At 49.7% G+C, this 19360-nt stretch overlaps 1 protein-coding gene across 1 annotated transcript in view; it reads right to left on the bottom strand.

Annotated features, from left to right (window-relative positions):
- Positions 1-8752: 8752 nt before the first annotated feature.
- The window catches only part of LOC102854789, a 30964-nt gene continuing 20356 nt past the window's right edge, over positions 8753-19360 (bottom strand). Inside the window, exons 18-24 of the mRNA XM_006886307.1 lie at positions 18095-18230; positions 13217-13364; positions 11776-11792; positions 11497-11588; positions 10549-10863; positions 10240-10361; positions 8753-8950 (exon numbers count right to left, since the gene is read on the bottom strand). Coding sequence (XP_006886369.1) covers positions 8753-8950; positions 10240-10361; positions 10549-10863; positions 11497-11588; positions 11776-11792; positions 13217-13364; positions 18095-18230 — 1028 coding nt within the window. The remainder of the gene's footprint in view (positions 8951-10239; positions 10362-10548; positions 10864-11496; positions 11589-11775; positions 11793-13216; positions 13365-18094; positions 18231-19360) is intronic.

The raw sequence follows: 19360 nt of genomic DNA, 5'->3' as shown, positions 1-19360 counted from the left end.
TTAGCCATGAAGTCAGGCTAAAAGGTCAGCCTGTAAGATGCAAACCCCAGGTCCCAGGTCAGTTCTCAACCCTGCCCCATGTCATCCTTGGCTCGCTTGCTTGCTTGCTCTGAGGCATCGCAGGGGGAGCAGAGAACACAGAGGAGAGAGCAGTGGTACTTCCTTCTGCCTAAGTCCTGGGTCCTCTCTTGCTCAGCTGGGGCCAAGCATCTGTGAAGCTGCAGATGGTGGATGTGGGTATTAGTCCTGCCGCCCAGACCTATGTGGACATGGCGGGGAGGGCACTGAGCCTGGTCCTTTGCCTGCCTCAAATGCAGCCCCACCCGGTGGCTGGGGTGTCTTGGGAGACATTCAGTGACATTTGCAGTTGCTCTGAGGCCTGGGGGATGGGCAGGACTGGGTTGTCTCTTCCTCAGACAGCTTCTGGAAGCTTCCAGAAAGTCAGTTGAAGTCCCATGATCTTTCCTTTCACCTCCTGGTCTCCCTTTAACCAAGGCATCCCAGTTCTGCCCTGCCCTGTGTCTAGCTGGGACCCTGTGTGGGGCTCATGTTTGGTGTTCTACTCCTTGGGGCTGCGTTTTCCTGATGGCCAGGAGGCTGGGTTCTACCCTGTTCCTTCTGGAGGGCCTGTCCAATCCCAGGCTGCCAGGTCTGTGCCATGTCAACCCCCACCTGGTTGCACTTTGGCCCCATTCTCCCACCTGCCCAGTGCATGTGCTGCTCCCAGGGTGCCCAGGTGCCCTCCCCTCCTCACCACAACCACAGCCATGGTGACCAGGGCCCACGCAGACAGCGGTGCTGGGGGCAGCCACAGGCTGGGGCCACAGGCGGGTGCGTTGGGGACCTTGGAGCCTAAGGCAGTGAGTGTACTGTTGATCCCAGGCCATATATCAATCACCCTGGGGCTTTGCAGGAGAAAGAGGGGCTGTTTACAGCCCCAGAAACTCAGCGGGAGCCCTGTGTGTCTGCCCCTGCAGGCAGTGTGTGTCTGGGAACCCTGAACAACAGTTCTGTGCTGACCGAGGGACCGCCTCGAGCGGAACCGACCTGGTGGGTTTCCTGGTTTCCTCTGACGAGGTACAGCTTTAGCTTAGAATGAGAATGCTCTCTGTGCTGGTGGTTTACCTCTGGCTTGCCACGTGCTGTAATTTACCAGAATTGGTTTCGGAACCTGACCTACAGCTTCCTGTGAGGGTGAAGGCCACAGCTTCCCTCCTTCCCTGGTCCTCAGCGACCCTCCATCTGTGTGCAGCTGGAATTCTGCTGCTAGAATTTGAGTCTCAGCTGAATGCTGGTCTGTCACCCCTTAGGCCTGGGAGGCCCCCTCTCTGTGACCTGAGGTGTCCTAACACAGAGCCCTTTCTGCATCTCTTTTCTTTTTTTAATTTTTTTAAATTAATAAACGTTTACAGAGATTTTGGATTCCCATTCATTCATTATTGCCTTTTTCTCCCTGCGCCCCCCTCCCTGTTCGTTCTTCTCTTTGAAAAGTAAAAGAAAATTCTTTCATTGGTATACAATCCCCCCTCCCCAATACACTCCACCACACAACCTTCATTCTGGGCTCTTGTCACAACCATAATACCCAATCGTTCATCACTTTTAAACTGTCTCTCCCTCATCTGTTTCAATGCAGTATACATAATTTATCCACTTTTTTTCAGCCTCACCCCAACCCTGATGTCAGTCCCATTCTACAACAGTGGCACTATGCAGTATTTGTCCTTTTGTGACTGAGATACTTCACTCAGCATAATGTCCTCCAGGGTCACGCATTTTGAATAATATTGCATGAGTTCCTTGTTTTTCAATGCAGTGTAGTATTCCATTGTGTGGCTATGCCACAGCTTCTCTATCCATTTGTTTGTTGATGGGCACTTAGGTTGTTACCAACTCTTTGCTATTGTGAACAAAGCCACAAGAAACATTAGGTGTGCATCTTTCTGCATCAAGGGCAAGTCCCTTATCTCCCCATGGGGACCTGGGGTGCCCATCTATGGTGGGGTCTAGACTCTGTGGGGAGCTGTGATCCTGGAGCTATAACTGTGGTGTGGGCTCCAGCAAGGTTTTGATCTGTTGTGTAGAGGGTCACCAGCTTCGACTCATGTGAGCCCGTTGCTGCAGTTATTGTCTCAGTCTGAAAAAGTAGGTGAGACGGAGTTTCACCCTTCTTGCCTCTGAGGAGCAGCCTGGCTTCACTTTCTCCAGGACTGACCTGCTTGTTCTCTTGGCAGTCCATGGGATAGTCACTACTCTTCTCCAGCACCACAGCTCAAAAACATTGATTCTTTTTCTGTTATCCTTAGTCATTGTCCTACTTTCAGATCCCTAGAGAGTAACTGAGATAGTAATCTCTTTCTATCCACCAGGTTGTTTTCAAATTAACAACCTGAGTTGTTGTTGTTGTTGGGTGCTGTCAAGTTGAGTACAAATCACAGCAACCCTACGAACAGCCACCTTGAACCCTGCCGTGTCCTGTGCTGCCCGCGTCATCTGACACACTAGAGCCACTGCTGAAGTCACATGTCAGTCCATCTCGCTGAGGGTCCTCCTACCTGGACCCTGCTCTGTCCTGTGCTGACCGCGTCATCTGACACACTAGAGCCACTGCTGAAGTCACATGTCAGTCATGTTGTTGAGGGTCCTCCTTTCCTTTGCTGACTTGCCATCTTTCCAAGGATGACATCCCTTTACAAGGAGCAGCCTCGCCTAGCTACGTGTCCAAAGTATAAAAGATTATGAAAGATGAAGCTTCTCCCTGTTTGCCTCCAAGGAGGCACTTTTTCCGAGACGTATCTGCTTGTTTTTTTTGGCTCTCCATAGGATATTCAGTACTCTTCTCCAACACCACAGCTCAAAGGCATCGATACTTCCATTATCCTTATTCATGAGGAGTTTTGGGAAATTCTAATGATTCCCATTTAGTAGGTCCAATCAATACTGGTCTAAAGGCAGGCTTACCTGTCTTCAGCTTCCCAATACCAGGTAGAAGTGTGGCCCAACTAAATATGAAATCCATGCCAAGAAATAGCATGTAAACGAGAGACAACTACCTCACACAACATCTCTTCAGTCTAATTCTCACCCAGACTTCCACTTTACTCTCATCAACTGTTGCATCACCATACTCTCTCTTCTAACCTTAGGCTCCTTCAGATTTCATAGACGGGTTTTAGGATTGTAGTTCATGACTTCTGTAGATATCTGGTGTTCTGTGATTGTGGATCGAAGAAGGCAAACTTATGAAAGATACGAGACAAGGACCAAAAAGCTGTGTCAGGCAAATGGCAAAACAGAGCTGTGCAGTCCTCTCTTTTATTACAGAGCGGACACAGCATACAGAAAAAAGGTCCTGTACACCTTTCTCAGGGTAAAGGAAAAAAGGAAATAGTCTTACCAATCAAATGATCTCTGATTAATTAAGGCTTTATATTCTTTCTTATCTCAAGAAGGCAAATGGGTAAGTAACTCTGATAGTGTGAAGTGTTCCCGGGAAGTGCCTAGGTGGTTTGCAACCCCCTGCATTCCTGGACACCTTCTCAGCGAGAACTCCTCTGCTGTACTTACCGCTAAGGGGTAATTGACTCAGAAGAGTGCTGACAGATCAGTTCTTAGAACTAGATTTGGGCTGTTTTCAACCCAGATCCATCTGAGGGTCCCTCATTTTCAAGGGGCTCAGGTGTTCCTGGAACATTCGGTACAGCAGACCTCTGATTGTCACTAACCCTTCAGGGATTCTTCAGACTTCCTGTGCTCAGAAACCCCAGGAATGTCTCTGCCCCACCTCCAGGCCATTTTACCCTTAGATGTGCATACAGCCTTGGGTCCTCTGCTGGGAGCTGGACCAGATGACTGGCTCTCTCTTTTTTTAAAAATTTTATTATTTTTGTGTGCGTGTACCATCAAATCAGATCTGACTGGTACAGGAGGAGATTGTCCCTCCTTCCCCCGCAGAGCATCTGGTGGATTCGAACCATTTGGCTCTGGGATTGTAGTTGCAGCTCCTTGCCACTAGGCCACCAGAGCTCCCCTATGACTGGCTCTCTTGTCAATCCGTACTGATCCTGATTACCAAGGGCAAGTATTGGTAGCAGAAGCTGTAGTTGTTAAGCGCTGTCCAGTTGAGTACAATTCACAGCGGCCCTGTGAACAACAGATCTGAACCCTGTCCTATCGGAGCAGTCACTGTGTCAATCCACCTGCTTCAGGGGCTTCCTGTCTCTCACAGACCCTCTGCCTTTCCAATCATGATGTCCCTCTCCAAGGGACAGCCTCTCTTAGCAACATGTCCAAAGTATGGGAGACAAAGCTTCATCATCTTTCCCTCCAAGGAGCACTCTCTGGCTGCACCTTCTCCAAGACGTATTTGTTTGTTCTTTTGGCCGTCCGTGGGATGTTTAGTGCTATTCTCTAACACCACAGCTCAAAGGCATCAACGCTTCTTCATCAACCTTATTCATTGTTCAGCTCTCAGATGCATAATAAGTGATCAGAAGGACCATGGTCTGAATCTGACACTCCTTAGTTCTCAAGATAACATCATTGCTCTTCAACAATTTGTAGAAGTCCTTGACTGTAGGCTTTCCCAGTGCAATGCATCTCCTGATTTCCTGACAGCTGGTTGATTGTGGATTCCAGTAAGATGAAGTTGTTGACAGTTTGAATCTTTTCTCCATCTATCACGATGTTGCCCATAGGTCCACTGGTAAGAATTTTTGTTTTCTTGACATTGAGATGCAATCCATATTGAAGGCTGTATTCTTTGATCTTCTGCAACAAGTGCTTCAAGTCCTCATTTTCAGAAACCAAGGCTGTGTCATCTGTGTAATGAGGTTATTGATGAGTCTTCCTCCAATCTTTATGCCACATTCTTATTTATAGAGTCCAGCTTCTCAAATTATTTTCTCAGTGTACAGATTGGATAGATGTGGAGAGAATAAACAGCCCTGATACACTCCCTTCTGAATTTTAAACCATGCGCTGTTCCCCTGCTCTGTTTGCACAGCAGCCTCTTGGTCCAGGTATAAGTTTCATGCTACAGTTAAGTGCTCTGGGACTCCCGACCTTCACAGTGTTAGTTACAATCCACACAGTCAAAAGCCTTTTTATAGTCAATAAAGCATAAATAGACCCTCTTCTGGTATTCTTTACTTTAAGAATCCATCTGAGACCCTCAACCATATGATTTGACCCGGTGACTACCACAATAGGTGTAGGCATGGTAGAGATTGTGAAGAGGACATAGTCTAAGACAACGTTTCAATCTATTGTTTATAGGATCACTGTAGTTTGTAGATAATATGATAACACCTGACAACAACCCAATACTCTCTTTAAAGCAACTTTTACATATAATCATGAACAATGTTGAAAAAAGAGAACATAGTTAAGATGCTTCCAACCACAAATAAAAGTAAATTGGATTACTTTTAAGAAAAAGTTACTTTTAATTAATAAAATTCATTTGCAATATATTAAAAAAAGAATCCATCTAACATCAGAAATTATATTCTTGGTGACATAGCCTCTTCTAAACTCTGCTTGAACTTCTGGAAGTTCCCTATCTATGTACTGTTCTAGCCAGTTTTGAATGATCCTCAGTGATATTTTGCTTGCATATGATATTAATGATATTGTTCAATAGTTTCCATATTCTGTTGTATAACCTTTCTTGGTAATGGGAACAAATATGGATCTCTTCCAATCTGTTGGCCAGAGAGCTGTCCTCCAAATTTCCTGGCATAGACTGGTGAGCGCATCCAGGGCTGCATCTATTAATTGAAACAAGTCAATTAGTATCCCATCAATTCCTAGGGCCTTATTTTTTTTTTAAGCCAGTCAACTTCAGCAGTGGGGGCTTTATTTTCTACCAATGCCTTCAGTGCAGCTTCAGCTTCCTCCTTTATTACCATTGGCTCCTGCTTGTATGGTACTCCCTGAACTTTTCCAGTGTCAGTTGTTTTTGGTACAGTGACTCTGTGTATTTCCTCTATTTTCTTTCCATGATTTCTGGGTCATTCAACATATTGTCTGTACCACCTTTCGGTATTGTAACTTGAGGCTTAAGTTTGTTTTTCCATTTTCTCAGCTTGAGAAATGCAGAATGAGTTCTTGTCTTTTTATTCTCCAACTCCAGCTCTCTGCACATTCCATTGTAATACTTTACTTTGTCTTCTCAAGCTTCCCTTTGAAATCTTCTGTTCAGTTCTTTTACTTCTGCATGTTTTTGCTTTGTTTTGGTTTCTTGACACTGTAGCACAATTTTCACTCTCTTATTTTTTTTCCTCCCAGAGTCTCTTCTAACATTCATTTCAATTTTTTTCTTTCTCCTCTGTCTATGTAATGGCCTTTTGCTCTCTTCATGGATGATATATCCTTGATGTCACCCCACAAACCATCTGGTCTTCGATCACTGCACATATCTGGAATACAGGAGATTCCTGCCGTTATCTCCCAGAATCCACCTGCCTGTGATTAAAGTCAGTGGGAAAGTACAGCAGCCCATTTCTGGTATCACTGCTAATTGCACAGCCTCTTCCTGAATGAAAGTTTTGATCCTATCACAAAGCAAAGAATCACAACGACAGGAAGTGCTTTCTAAGGGCATAGAGACACAACAGGTTGTGGGACAAGCTGCTCTAAATACCAGCGTCAACCACAGAACTTGCTGCTCAAAAGAGGACTGTGGTTGTTAGGAGTATTTTTTTCTTTGTATGTTTGCATCATATATTTTTATTTTCTTCACTTACAAGATGTAAATGTGGTTAGGATACTTTTGGTTTTGCACTTGTTAATTGTATCATGTTAAATGCTGGTATAATACTTTAATTGCTTTTACTCAGAGTTTATATGATTTAAGAGATGTGTGTAAGTGCCTAATTGTCAAGGGGTGATGGTTAAAATTGTCAGTTTGGCTAGGCCATGATTCTGTGGTTTAACAGTTACAGTTATGATGTAGCCATGCTCCATGGTGAGACTTGATTCAATGTAATCATTTCTTTGGTGAGAGTTCTTTGAGCAGCCAATCTGTTGAAGGGGCACTTTCTTGGTGGTGTGGCCTGCACTGAATCCATATACATGTGTGACAAGGCTTCCTGGCTCTTTGCTCCACTGAGATCCTGCATCCGACTCCTCATTTTATGACCTTCAGTCCTTTGACTTGAGTCAGTGGCCTTTCATGATATCTGCTGATCTGGGGGTTTGTCTGTTGACTCAGCAGCCTGCCCTCTAACTGCCAGATTTCAATATTTCACCTCTGTGGTGACCGGAGTGAAAAGCCTCTAGCCTGACACCTGACATGCAGACTTGGGCCTTGCTAGTCTCTGCACCCGTCCGCAGCTCCGGGGGAGAAGGATGACAGTCTCCTCCCGTGTGGTTAATGCCTCTGAAGACCCACTGGCGGGTCAGCATTGGTCGGTTACAACTCCATGGGACACAAACAACAGTCTCTGCGGCCATCAGTGGAACTCCACCATCAATGGAAGCAGCAGTCAAGAACTCTTGCATTGGGCAGATCTGCTGTGAAGGATCTCTTTAAAGTGCTAAAAACTGAGGAATGTTAGTTTAAAATATTGGGATGTGTTTGATCCAAGCCACGGTATTTTTTATTACTTTTTATGCATGTGAGAGTTGAACAATGAATGAATGAATGAGGAAGACCAAAGAAGAATTGATGCCTTTGAATTGTGCTGGTGGTGAAGAGCGTTGACTATTCCATGAACTGGCCAAAGGACACACAAATCTGTCTTGGGGGAAGTGAGACCGCTCCGTAGAGGCGAGGATGAGGAATTGTCCCCCAGACTATGGGTATGCTGGGGGTGTCCAGGAGAAGGACACCATACTGGGAAGAGGAAAAGGGAGGGTCAAAGGAGGAGAAGCCTCAACAGGATGGGTTGACACAGCGACCGGACAGTGGACGCAAGCACAGCAGAGATTGTGCACCCGGTGCCGGGGGCTGAGGCTTTAACCAGTTGTTCACAGAGTGGCTGAGCCCGTTGTCTCTATGGCACCCAACAACAACAGCACGTGAGCCGTTCTCTCGAGGTGCAGACCTCTCTGTATATGGTTTTGCTCCTTTGAGAACCTAGCCAAAGATGATGACATTGGTTAGAACCCCTCCGTGTGGCAGCATCCTTCCACATCTTCTCTGGGTATCCCGCTTCCCTTCATCCATCTCTCCTGCCTTCCCCTTTCTCGGAATTTTGCTATCTGGGAAAATGTCCTTTTGATCTCCTGTGACCGTTAAGAAGTACTTTCCCCCTGGTGTTCCTGGCACTTCAAAGGCCTGACTATGGTTTGGCTCACAGTTGACACTCGAGGGTGTTCGGTCTGGGGCCTGACGGGTACTGACAGCCACAGTCCTGTGTCAACAGCAGACTCCCTTCTGAGGCTCCTCGGTGGTCAGACTAGCAGCCTGTCAGTCAGCAGCCAGACACAGCCACTGGGCCACCATAAGGAACTACCCTTGGTCAGCAGGTGGGGACACCAGCAGGCTGGGCAGCTGAGTCCGTCCGCATACCCCCTGCCTCACGCCCTTCTCTGAGTGTGGGAGAAACAGGTCGATTGCAGAAAGGGAGGAAACAGACTTTATTTCTGGCAAGGTGGGGCTGTGCCACCTCTACTCCAGGCTTCTGAGGTTTGGGGACCTGACTGGTGAAGGGTGGGCTGATGAGAGAGCATCACACATGGGCGCCCCTGGAACCACAGGGCAGGCGTGGAGCCAGAGGATGGGAGGGCTTCCTGAGCTGGCCTGCTACCCCATGGCCACAAGCTGCGCCTGGAGCTCCTTGCACCCTGGGCCTTGCTGGGTGAATGTCCCCCCGTGGCCTGTCCTCTGCGAGGTGCACGTGAGCTCCTGGTATGGGTTGGGGCAGGACAGGGTGTTGCAGGACATGTCCTCATAGACCACGACAGCCTCGGGTCGTCCCTTCTTCCAGCAGAGTGTCTTGATCTGTAAGGCAGAGTCCCACTCCTCATGTGGCCCTGGGTCCCCCAGCAGCACCCATTCCAGGAGGGCTGGGCCCGCTCCTCATTTGGACCTGCCATGGGTCCCCAGCAGCACCCACCCTTTTGTCCCCCAGACCTGCCTAAAACCTCTTCACGGGGTCTGAGCCAAGACCATCTGGCCTCTGGCGCTTCCCATCAGCCTGCCTCACTGTCTCCAATCCTTGGTGGACAGGGCAGCATCCCAAAGGCCACATAGACCAGGAGAAGGAGCAGTTCCAGGGCCAGATGAGGAGCCCATGAACTGAGCTTCAGACCTAGGGGGGCTGTTGCTGTTACCTCTTCTGCTCCTACCTGAGGCAAATGACCCAGTGACCACTTCCTGGTCCCCTGCTTCTGTTCCCCTCGTCCCCAACGTACACCCACCCACACACCTTCTCACACTGACACACATGCACCCTTATACTGCATACATATCACACACATGCTTTCACACCCATACACACTCCCTGTACATATAGATGCACACGCTCACATGTACTCTGTGCATGTACACACACGGCACAAATGCTCTCCCACTCACCACACACACTGCACACATGTGCACACACATGCATACGTGACACAAGTATTCTCTGCCACAGCGTACATATACGACAGGCTTGCACACATGACACACATGTGCACACACATGTACTAGCACATGACAGGCTTGCATGCGTGACACATGCACACATAGGTACATGCACATGACAGGCTTGCACACATGCACACACAGGTACACACATGACAGGCTTGCATGTGTGACACGTGCACACATAGGTCCATGCACATGACAGGCTTGCACACGTGCACACACAGGTACACACATGACAGGCTTGCACACACGGCACATGCACACACAGGTACACGCACACATGACAGGCTAGCACATGCCACACTCACACGAATATGTTCACACAACACAAATAGATGCACCCACACACTTTTACACTAATACACATACACACCACACACTGTACACTCTCTCACACACACAGAGACTGCCACGTGCGCACCATGTACAGCTGGCTGCTCTCTGCACCACTGGTGTCACCCTCACCCTGGCATGTCCCCCTGGGTCCTGCCCATGCCACATGTCTCTTGTTCCCCGGGTCCCTTCGCCCTTGGCCCCTGGTGTTCTTATAGCATTTACTGGAAGCCCTCAGGGAAGGCAGAGCTCCCTACAGCCAGCCCCTCAGCATCCTCCCTCCCACGCTCCCGAGAGGATGGGGGAGCAGCTCAGGCTCCACTGACCTGCGTCCTCCTCAGTGTACACAGCACCCCCAGGCCCAGGCCCAGGAGGAAGCAAGCTATGGCCAGAGCTGCAGAGAGGTCGATGGGTCTCAGCTGGCCTGTGGGGCTTGAGTCTGCATGGCCTGGAAGAGAGGCTCGTCAGAGCACTTGGCGAGGAGTGGAGACTCCCCGTGAGCCTTCAGTGTTCAGGGAGGGTTTGTGGCGGTGGGGGAGCCTGGGGGACTTCCTGGAAGAGAGGATTGATTCCAGAAAAAAGCAGAAGGGCAGGTGCCCGGGCAGGGGCCTGATGGACACAGAGGGAGGTCCCACCTGTCACCAGGACCAGGGTCCCACAGCCCAGCTCCTCCCTGTACTCAGTGATGGTCTTGCAGATGTAGACTCCGCTGTCCGCAGGCTGCAGGTGGTGCATAGTGACAGTCAGCTTCTGCTGTGACCCCTTGAAGGTTACACGACTCAGGAACATCTGGTCCACAGTGGATTTCACCCCATCCTGGTAGTACATCACTTTGGCTTCTGGGGGCCCCTCTCGGAACAGGTGGAACCCCTTTGAGAGGCCACTGGAGCAAGTGATGTTGATGGAGCTGCCCTCTGAGGTGACCACATAGCGAGGGGACTGCTGCACCCCTGGAGGAACCCAGCATGTCACCACCCACCTGGCAGAGACCCTCTTCCACCTGGGTCGGGGGCCAGTGTTGGGAGCTTCCGTAAATGCTGGTCATTCCTGGGCTGGAGAGCAGGCCTGCTTCTGAAGCATCTGCCCCACAGAGTCCAGGACCACCATCTACATCCCCTCAGCCTTCTGATTCTCACCCACGCAGTTTTGGGGACCCACTGCTTCTAAGCACCCAGAGAAGTTGGCTCTGTGTCGTGGACACTCGTGTTTGTCCCTGGGACCACCTGTCAGCACCTCTGGCCCTTGGTGATGCGCGCATGGGCCAGCTTCCCAATGGACATGGCCCCTTAGGGCTGGGGTTCGTTTGTGACAGGGCAGTACCTGCCCTCCTCTGGCCCCGTCTGGCCACAAGTCAGCTCTGGGGTAGGCTGAGCTTGGACGCTTCCTGGGAGGCCAGGGACTGTGAGGGTCTGCTGACCCCAGATGTGCAGGGAAGGGAACTCTTGGTCTGCAGCCCAGAGGCCACCATGGCCACTAAGTGTGCTTCTGCCCTTGCTCAAGGTCTAGGTGACCTGGGAGGAGGGCAGGAGGAGATCACAGCCAGCATCCAGGCAGTAAGTGGACTGAGCCCCAGGGTCACTCACCGTGGGCATCCAAGCTTCCAGGCAGGGTGAGGGTGAGCGCCAGGAGCACGGGGATCCAGGGGTGCTGGGGTGCCATGCTCACTGCTGCTGCCCTGGAGGCAGACGGGCCACCTCCCCTCCCACAAGTGGAGTGGGCCTCTTCCTGTCACAGCTGTGTGCTGGGGGGACCGCCCACCGCAAGATGAAAGGTCACTGGCCACATTCCTCTCCATGGGGGTGCTGGGCCCCACAAGGGACATGCCCCCCAGAGCTCAGTGGAGGCTGATGGGAACCCCTGACCTTTGTGGACAGAAGGCCTGGGGAGAGAGCAGCGGCTGGGGCAGTGGGGGTAAGGACTTGCTAGGACCCTAGTCTTATCTCTATGCAGGATGATAGTGATCACCGTGTAAACGTGTGCATGTATGACTGTGTCGCTGTGTGGGAACACGTGTATGTGTGCGCGCACTGGAGGCTACAGAGCACCCAGCCTACTGGTGGACCTACTGTGAACTGTGTGCATGTGTGAACACATGTGCATGTGCACAGGAAGGTTACCCAGCGCACAGCTCACCGTTGGGCCTCCTCTCCATGAAGTGTGGCGTGTATGCACGTGCATACACATGTGTGCACACGTATGTGTACATGTGTTTGTGTGTGTGCATGCAGAGGCAGATTACAGAGCACATGTGTATAAATGACAGGTTATAGCAGTGACCTGTGTGCAGGTGTGCATACATGTATGTTTGCACATAGATGTGGACACATGTGCCCACAAGCCCACAGGAACCTACTGTCCCAGGTCATTGTGCCCATGTGCATGCATGCACACACGAGTATAACATTTATGTGCATGTGCATGTGTTCACATGTGTGCATACGTGCATGCATGCCCAGACAGGTGTGCACACATTGGAGTACACAGCACTGTTCAGAGATCTACAGCTGTGCATTGTCTCCTGGTGGACTGTCCCCCTCAGCTGGCCAGGGAAAGCCTTCATGGTGGGCCCTGTGATGTGCGTGTGCAGGGGTCGCCCTGTCCAGCTTCCCCCGGGGTGCACACTCCCCCCCAGGCAGCAATGCTTCCTCTGAGGTATCTTAAATGCCACAGCATCCTGTCTTTCCTGTTTCAAGTAAAACGATGTCTGTTGTCCCGAAGCCTGGTGGGCCTGAAGCAGCTGTGGGGGTGGGGGTGGGGGCACAGGGGGCTCCTCACCCCACAGCCAGGCTGCACTCAGATGTTCTGAGCATCCAGGTGCCAACTGTGAGGGTGGCCCTCGCACCCAGGATCCTCGTCCTTTCCTTGGATTCTTTAACTAGAGTGGGGCTTTGAGAAGAGTTCAGTCCTCATGGAACTTCTCTTCCATTTTTACCAATCTTCTCCCTTTTCAAAAGCACAGTTGTGTTTGCCCAGTTTGTCAGGGTCAGGTTCCCTGCACACAAGCCACTCAGACACCTCCCTGTGTCCCCAGCTGTCCCAAACAAGGACACAAGGTGCCGTATGGGACCTGAAATGCAGACCCTGGGGAGGTCCAATCACCAGCCTGACGCCCCACTGACGTGAGCCCACCCTGGCCTTCTTGGAGGAAGAGCTGACCCTTGAATGGCTTCCCCTGGAGGCCGTGGTGGCCGGGCCTGCCTGCCCCCTGGTGGTAGCCAGAGGTGAGACGGTCCACTAGGAGGGTCCTGAGCTGTGTGTCCAGCATGGTTCAGCTGAAAGCCCGGCCAGCAGTGATGTCCTCACTGTGTCAGGGGACATGCAGAGCGAGGTGGGAACATGGAAACGGCTCAGGGGCCACAGAGTCAGTGAGGTTCGAAGCACCAGCACAGACACCTGCACACCCATCCAGGCCACGCCTGGGGTGATGGTCAGGAGGAGGAGGAGGGGCTTCCTGAGGGGAGATATGAAGCAGCAGGAGGAAGAGGGGGCTCCTGGAAGGGTGATGAATTGGGGGGGTTCCAAGAGTGTGCAGGCTGAAGTCACCTTACACTCTGGATGGGACCCGATTCTTGTCCAGGCATCTGGTCACCATCAGTCACCTGCGTGGAGCTGAGGATCCTGATGTGACCATGACCAAGGGGCTGGACATGTGCCTGTGTCTGTGGACACCTCACATACATGCATGTGCATGTGTACGTGCGCAAACATGCGTGCATATCTGCACAGGAGGCTACCTTGCACAGGCAAGAACCCACAATCAGAGAATGGTGTGCACACATGGGTGTACATATGAGTAGCGTGTGCGTGCTTGCATGCACATACGTGTGTACTAATCTGTGCGTGGGTGTAGGGTCCATCTAGCTGGTTCTCTCACCTTCTTTCCCTATAGGAAGGATCCCTCTTGGGGCAGAACCTTGTCTTTACGAGTTACCATCCACGACCCCTGTCACCATCCATGACCCCTCACCACTCAGGACCCTGGTCACCCTCCATGATTGTATCATCATCATGACCCCGTCACCATCCATGACCTTCATCTTGGGAATCTTTAAAGTGAACAAGGATTTAAAAATACTCCCTTCCATCCTCAATTAGATTCCTATTCCATTTTAAAAAATACAATTATATTGCCCAACTAATAGCCTTTCCATGTTTGTTTATCTTATTTTTTATCATGATTTGAGCAAAAGTTTGGGTTTTTTAAATTGAAATTTTAATGAAAGTTTATAGAGACTTTGGATATCCATTAATTCATTGTTGCACATGTTCCTACCTGCCCATTCCTCCCTCCAGTTGGTTTTTCTCTTTGAAAAGTAAAAACCAAACTTTCATTGTTATACAATCCTCCTCCCAGTCCACTCCACCATGCAGCTCTCATTCTGGCCTCTTGTCGTGAAAATAATTCCTAATCATATATTCCTTTCAAACAACTCTCTCCTTCATCTGTTTCAATGCAGTTACATTATTTATCCCCTTTTAGACTCTGCAAAACCCCTATGTCAGTCCTGCTTTACAACAGTGGCACTATGCAGTATTTGTCCCTTTGTGACTGAGATATTTCATTCAGCATCATGTCCTCTAGAGTCACTCATTTTGTATAATATTTCATGAATTCCTTGTTTTTCAACACAGCATAGTATTCCATTGTGTGAATACGCCACAGCTTCTCTCTCCATTCATTTGTTGATGGGCACTTGGGTTGTTTCCAACTCCTTGCTATTGTGAACAGAACCACAATAAACATGGGTGTGCATATATCTGCTTGGGTGGCAGTTACAGTCTCTTTGGGGTATATTCCCAGCAGTGGAATTGCTGGGTCAAATGGTATCTCTATTTGCAACTTTTTGCGCACCATACACCTTCCATAGTGGTTGCACCATTTTACACTCCCACCAACAGTGAATAAGGGTTCCAGTTTCTCTACAACTTCGGCAGCATTTGTTGCTTGCTGATCTGTTAAATTTTGCCATTCTTACTGGGGTGAGATGATATCTCATAGTTGTTTTGATTTGCATCTCTCTTAGAGCTAGGAATTTTGAACATTTCATCATGTGCTTGTTTGCCATCTGAATGTCTTCTTTGGTGAAGTTGAGCAAGTTCACAAAGCAAATTAATTCTTAACCATTCGTAAATATTTTGTTCAACAAGAATTTCAAAACTCACTATGTGACCACATTTTCTGTGATTCTCCTTTCCCTTCATGTCAGCTCTTCTCTGCATCTTCCCTTTCTTTGGTGACTTTGTGCTTATTGGATATGGTCGTTCCCTTCAGCCATCAGGGTAGGTGCTTACTTTCCTTGCCTGCCTGCCTGCCTGCCTTCCATGAGGTTTTTATGCTTGGGTTAGTCTTTTGTTAAATAATTTCTACATTTTAAAAGGACAGTTTACATATAGTTACAAGTAACTGTGAAATAGTTAATAGATGACTGATAAAAACAGCTTTGAAAAGGTTTTAAATGCTATTTCAGGAAAGATACACTTTCCTTCGTGGTAAACAGCTTAAGGTACAATTTAATATGACTGAGAAAACCAGCTTCAGATCCTTTTCCAGTTCATAAGCGTGATGATTGGGTGTTCATGCTTCTGTTGACATGTGCTGCCCGCCTTGTTACAATATGGGCACACTACCTGTCTGAACTGAAAACCACACACACACACACACACACACACACACAAAACCAACAGTTTCAAAGAGATAAATGTTAATCTAGGAATGACGCATTTCCCCTACTAGCAAATAGGCAGTTTAAAGTACTTCACATGAATAAAGAAAGGAAGAAAAAGAATTCTAAGGCAAAGTAACTAGTTTTGCAGGCTAGAGAAAATTGATTTCATTTTTATAACTATACTAATGATATGTTTGGATAATTCTGAATTTATTAATACCATCTCATCATTTCCCCCCTCTTCTTAAATCAGTCTTGTATCTATCTATAAGACAAACATTCTGGGTTGATTCTTGGGGAGTAGGGCTTCTTCTGAAAGCGATTGTCTCATTTTTAGTTATTTATTCCCTTTAGGAATAGGGGTGCAGACTCTCTGGCTACTTTTTGCTGAACAGGGGCATTGAGATGAAGGGGAGCCCACCTGAACACTTCATTGGTGGTCTTGAGTTTCGTGAGAAGCTGCACGCATTCTTGTTCAGTTACAAGACATTTTCATGATGTTTTCTGCCCTCTGGATTGCACAGTGTTTGCGTGGGTGAATCTAGTGAGTGTGGCTGGCTAAACTTTGAGGCTTCAGCCATCTTTGATGCTTTAGCTGGTGGTCATATTTTTCTTTTGTCTTTGGAACAGGGCTCAGGGTTCAAGTCCTGGAACAAGACTTAGTGTACAGGTTACCTATAGGAAAAGGAGCCAACCAGGTGAATCTGAATGTTCCTTCATGGTCGCCAAAATGTTACTGAAAGCAAGGGGCTCTTTCCGCAGTCATTTGCCAATAAGACAAATGGACTGCAGTGTCCAAAGCAATTTATTTCAGATCTGGGAAAGCAGATTCTTTTTAAGAACTGCTTCTGTAATATGTGTTTTTAATCTGCTTATTATTTTACTCCTCTCTCTTCCCATTCTTGGTCACCACTCAAGAATTTTTCTAGCTTTGTGTAAATCGTTAGCTTTTTATAACAGTGATGTTATACAGTATTTGTCCTTTTGTGACTGATTTCTTTCACTTGGCACAATATCTTTTAGGTGCATCATGCTATTTAGTGTTCCTCAAATTCTTCATTGTTGTTAATGTTTCCTAGGGCTTCACAGTGTGCATGAGCCCTGGTTGCTTTATGTTTTTGTCTGCTTGTGGGGACGTGGGCTGTTTCCATCTCTTCACGGTTGTAAATGATGCTGCATTTAATAGTTCTTGTTGCAGCTCTGATTTCTTTGGGATGTATACCTAGGAGGAGGGTTGCCAGAGAGCTCTGGTGGCTCAGTGGTAAGGAGCTGCCAATCCAAAGGCATGCGGTGTCAACCCATCAGCTGCTCTGCAGAAGGATGGACAATTTCCTTCCAGGCAATTTACAATCTCTGAAAATGGGCCGTTCCAACCTGAAAGAACACAACAACAGTAGGACTGCTGGTCAAGTGTTTCTAGTACCCACTTTCCAAGACGACCAGGCTGCTGTGCGTGGGAGTGGCCCCTGTTGACACTCCCGCCCATGGTGTGAGTCTCACCCCTCCACACCACCACCAGCACAGCTGTTTGCTGTGTTGCTGAACTTTGCTATTGTTTCTAGGGTGAAAGTCCACAGTCCTTTCTTAGTACGTGACCTTGTTCTAATTTTCTTAGGCCTCAGTAGGGACTTGCTTTTGCACAGCTGCTGGTCAGTTCTGGAGCAGCCCCTGGCCTTGCTCTGACTGATGAGTCTGGACCGCTCCTTCTCCTCCCACAGATGGCGCCAATTTTTCCTGTGTATTCCATCTGCTGAGGTTTACTTAGGTTGCTGAAAGGTCTGTATTTATTTCAAGGCTGTTTTATGAAACAGAGAGAGCCAGGCAGTGGGGAAGGGTCTTGTTAGGACCCTCAGCTGGTGGGAAGACCTGAGGAACCTGGATGTGGCCTGGGATGGAGTGCCCTCTGCCCACTGCTAGGAAACTGGCTGTCCTCTGTTTGCAGATGGTCAGCTTTCTCACTGCCTATTCAGGTGGTGCATCCCTGATGGCTGACCAGGGAGGGGACAGCAGGGCTCCGGGTGCAGGGCGTGTGGCTGGGGGCTCCTCCTAGTGGTCTAAAAGGCTGAAACTTTTCTTCTGGAAAGGAGGGATGGAGGGAGGCATAAGAGCAGTGCACAGACACACAAGTGTGCACACATAATAGGTAACACACTGTTCACACAACACACACTCACCCAAGTGCTCACAGAGGGACACACACACTCTCACACTTGGGACCCAGCCCTCTCCTCAGCTCACAGGAAGTTGATTCATTGCCCCTTCCCTGGCGTTATGGCTCAGGAAAGCCGGTTTGTCCCTAAGGACAGTCCCAGGACATGGGAGCAGGAACTGGGGACCGTCTCCTGCAGGTGTGTGAGGGACACTCTGAGGGCTTAGGGCGCAGGGGTTGGCAGGTGTCCTGGGTAGGGAATTCAGAGGCTAGTGAAGCTAGCACCCCTGGACTCTGCACATCTGTGAGACACATGTGGGAAGGGCTCCTCCAACTGGGGTCACAGTGGCCCCAGCCCCCTCATACCTGCCTCTGGGCCTTGTGCAGTGCCAGTACCAGATGATGCATCCCAGGAGGATGACGACAGCGAGCAGGAACAAGGCAGTGGGGCCACTGACCACGGACTTGGACTGCGGCAGTGACTCCAGTGAGGAGTCCAGGGCTGAAGGAGATGGTGAACAAAGTGAGGAGCTGACCCCATCCACCCGCCAGAGGTGGGGAGACCCTGACCACAGGGTGACAGAGGCTCCACCATCTGGGAATGCTGAGGGGAGGTCTTCACTGTCACCCTGGGGTTTGGACCAGAAGCAGGTGATGGGGAATCACTGGAGGAACCATGGGGAGAGGCCATGGAGGGGTCTCCCAGGATAGCCCTGTCCCCTGCACGTGTGGCCCCAAATGACCTCATTTGTCCAAGGAGAGTGTGGGCAATAGCACAGGAAGGGGATTCTTATGAGGTGATGGTCAGGAGGAGGAGGAGGGGGCTCGTGGGGAGGTAATGTTCAGGAGGAGGGAGTTTTAGGGAGGATGGTCAGGAGGTGGAGGAGGGGGTCCTGGGGGGATGGTTGGAGGAGGAGGTGGGGGGTCCTGGGGGGATAGTCAGGGGGGCATCTGGGAGGATGATGGTCAGGAGGAGGTGGAGGGCGTTCTGGGAGGGATGGTCTGGGTTCTATCCTGGGCAGATGTGAGATTGCACAGTGGGAGGTTTGGGGGGGGGGGATACAGGAGTTCTGGGGCTTCTCTGTGAATGGAATAAGCAGAGGTAAGGATGGGAGAGAATGGAATGGGTAGAGGAGGTGAGCACTGGCCACTGGTCCTGGGGTCTCTTAGGGGTTTGTGTAGCTGAGGGGTGGACTCACCCAGGATATGATGGGAATTGTAGGAGTGGTTGTAGGTTGGGGTGGAGTAGGGGAGGAATGTGGGGAGCAGTGGAGGGCATGGGGAAGAATGGGGACAATGGGCACAGCAAGGGGAGAAGTGTGTGGAAGGTTCTAGGCTGGAGAGGGTGGGGCTGGAGAGGCAGTTATGCCTGGTTTGTAGGAAGGGTCAGGCTGAAAGCGACGGGGCGTGCCTCCAGGTGGACGGTGTCACAGCTGCCAGGTGGAGGCTGGACTAGGCACCTGGAGTGTCCTCTACGGGCCCCTCGGAGCCACATTCAGCAGGTGTGGATGTTGAGAGGACAGGGAGGATTGAGGTTTGGGGAGGTTGAAGGGCCACCATGGTTTCGGGTAAAACAGACCCATGTCTGGGTGAGCTGTAGATTTGGAGTGGAGTGGGCTGTGGCTCTTAGCT

Source organism: Elephantulus edwardii, unplaced genomic scaffold (genome assembly GCF_000299155.1).
Source record: "Elephantulus edwardii isolate Elephantulus edwardi_28Jun2011 unplaced genomic scaffold, EleEdw1.0 scaffold00048, whole genome shotgun sequence".
Lineage (NCBI taxonomy): Eukaryota > Metazoa > Chordata > Mammalia > Macroscelidea > Macroscelididae > Elephantulus > Elephantulus edwardii.
Note: the sequence above shows the minus strand (reverse complement) of the source record. Positions and strands in the feature narration are given on the sequence as shown.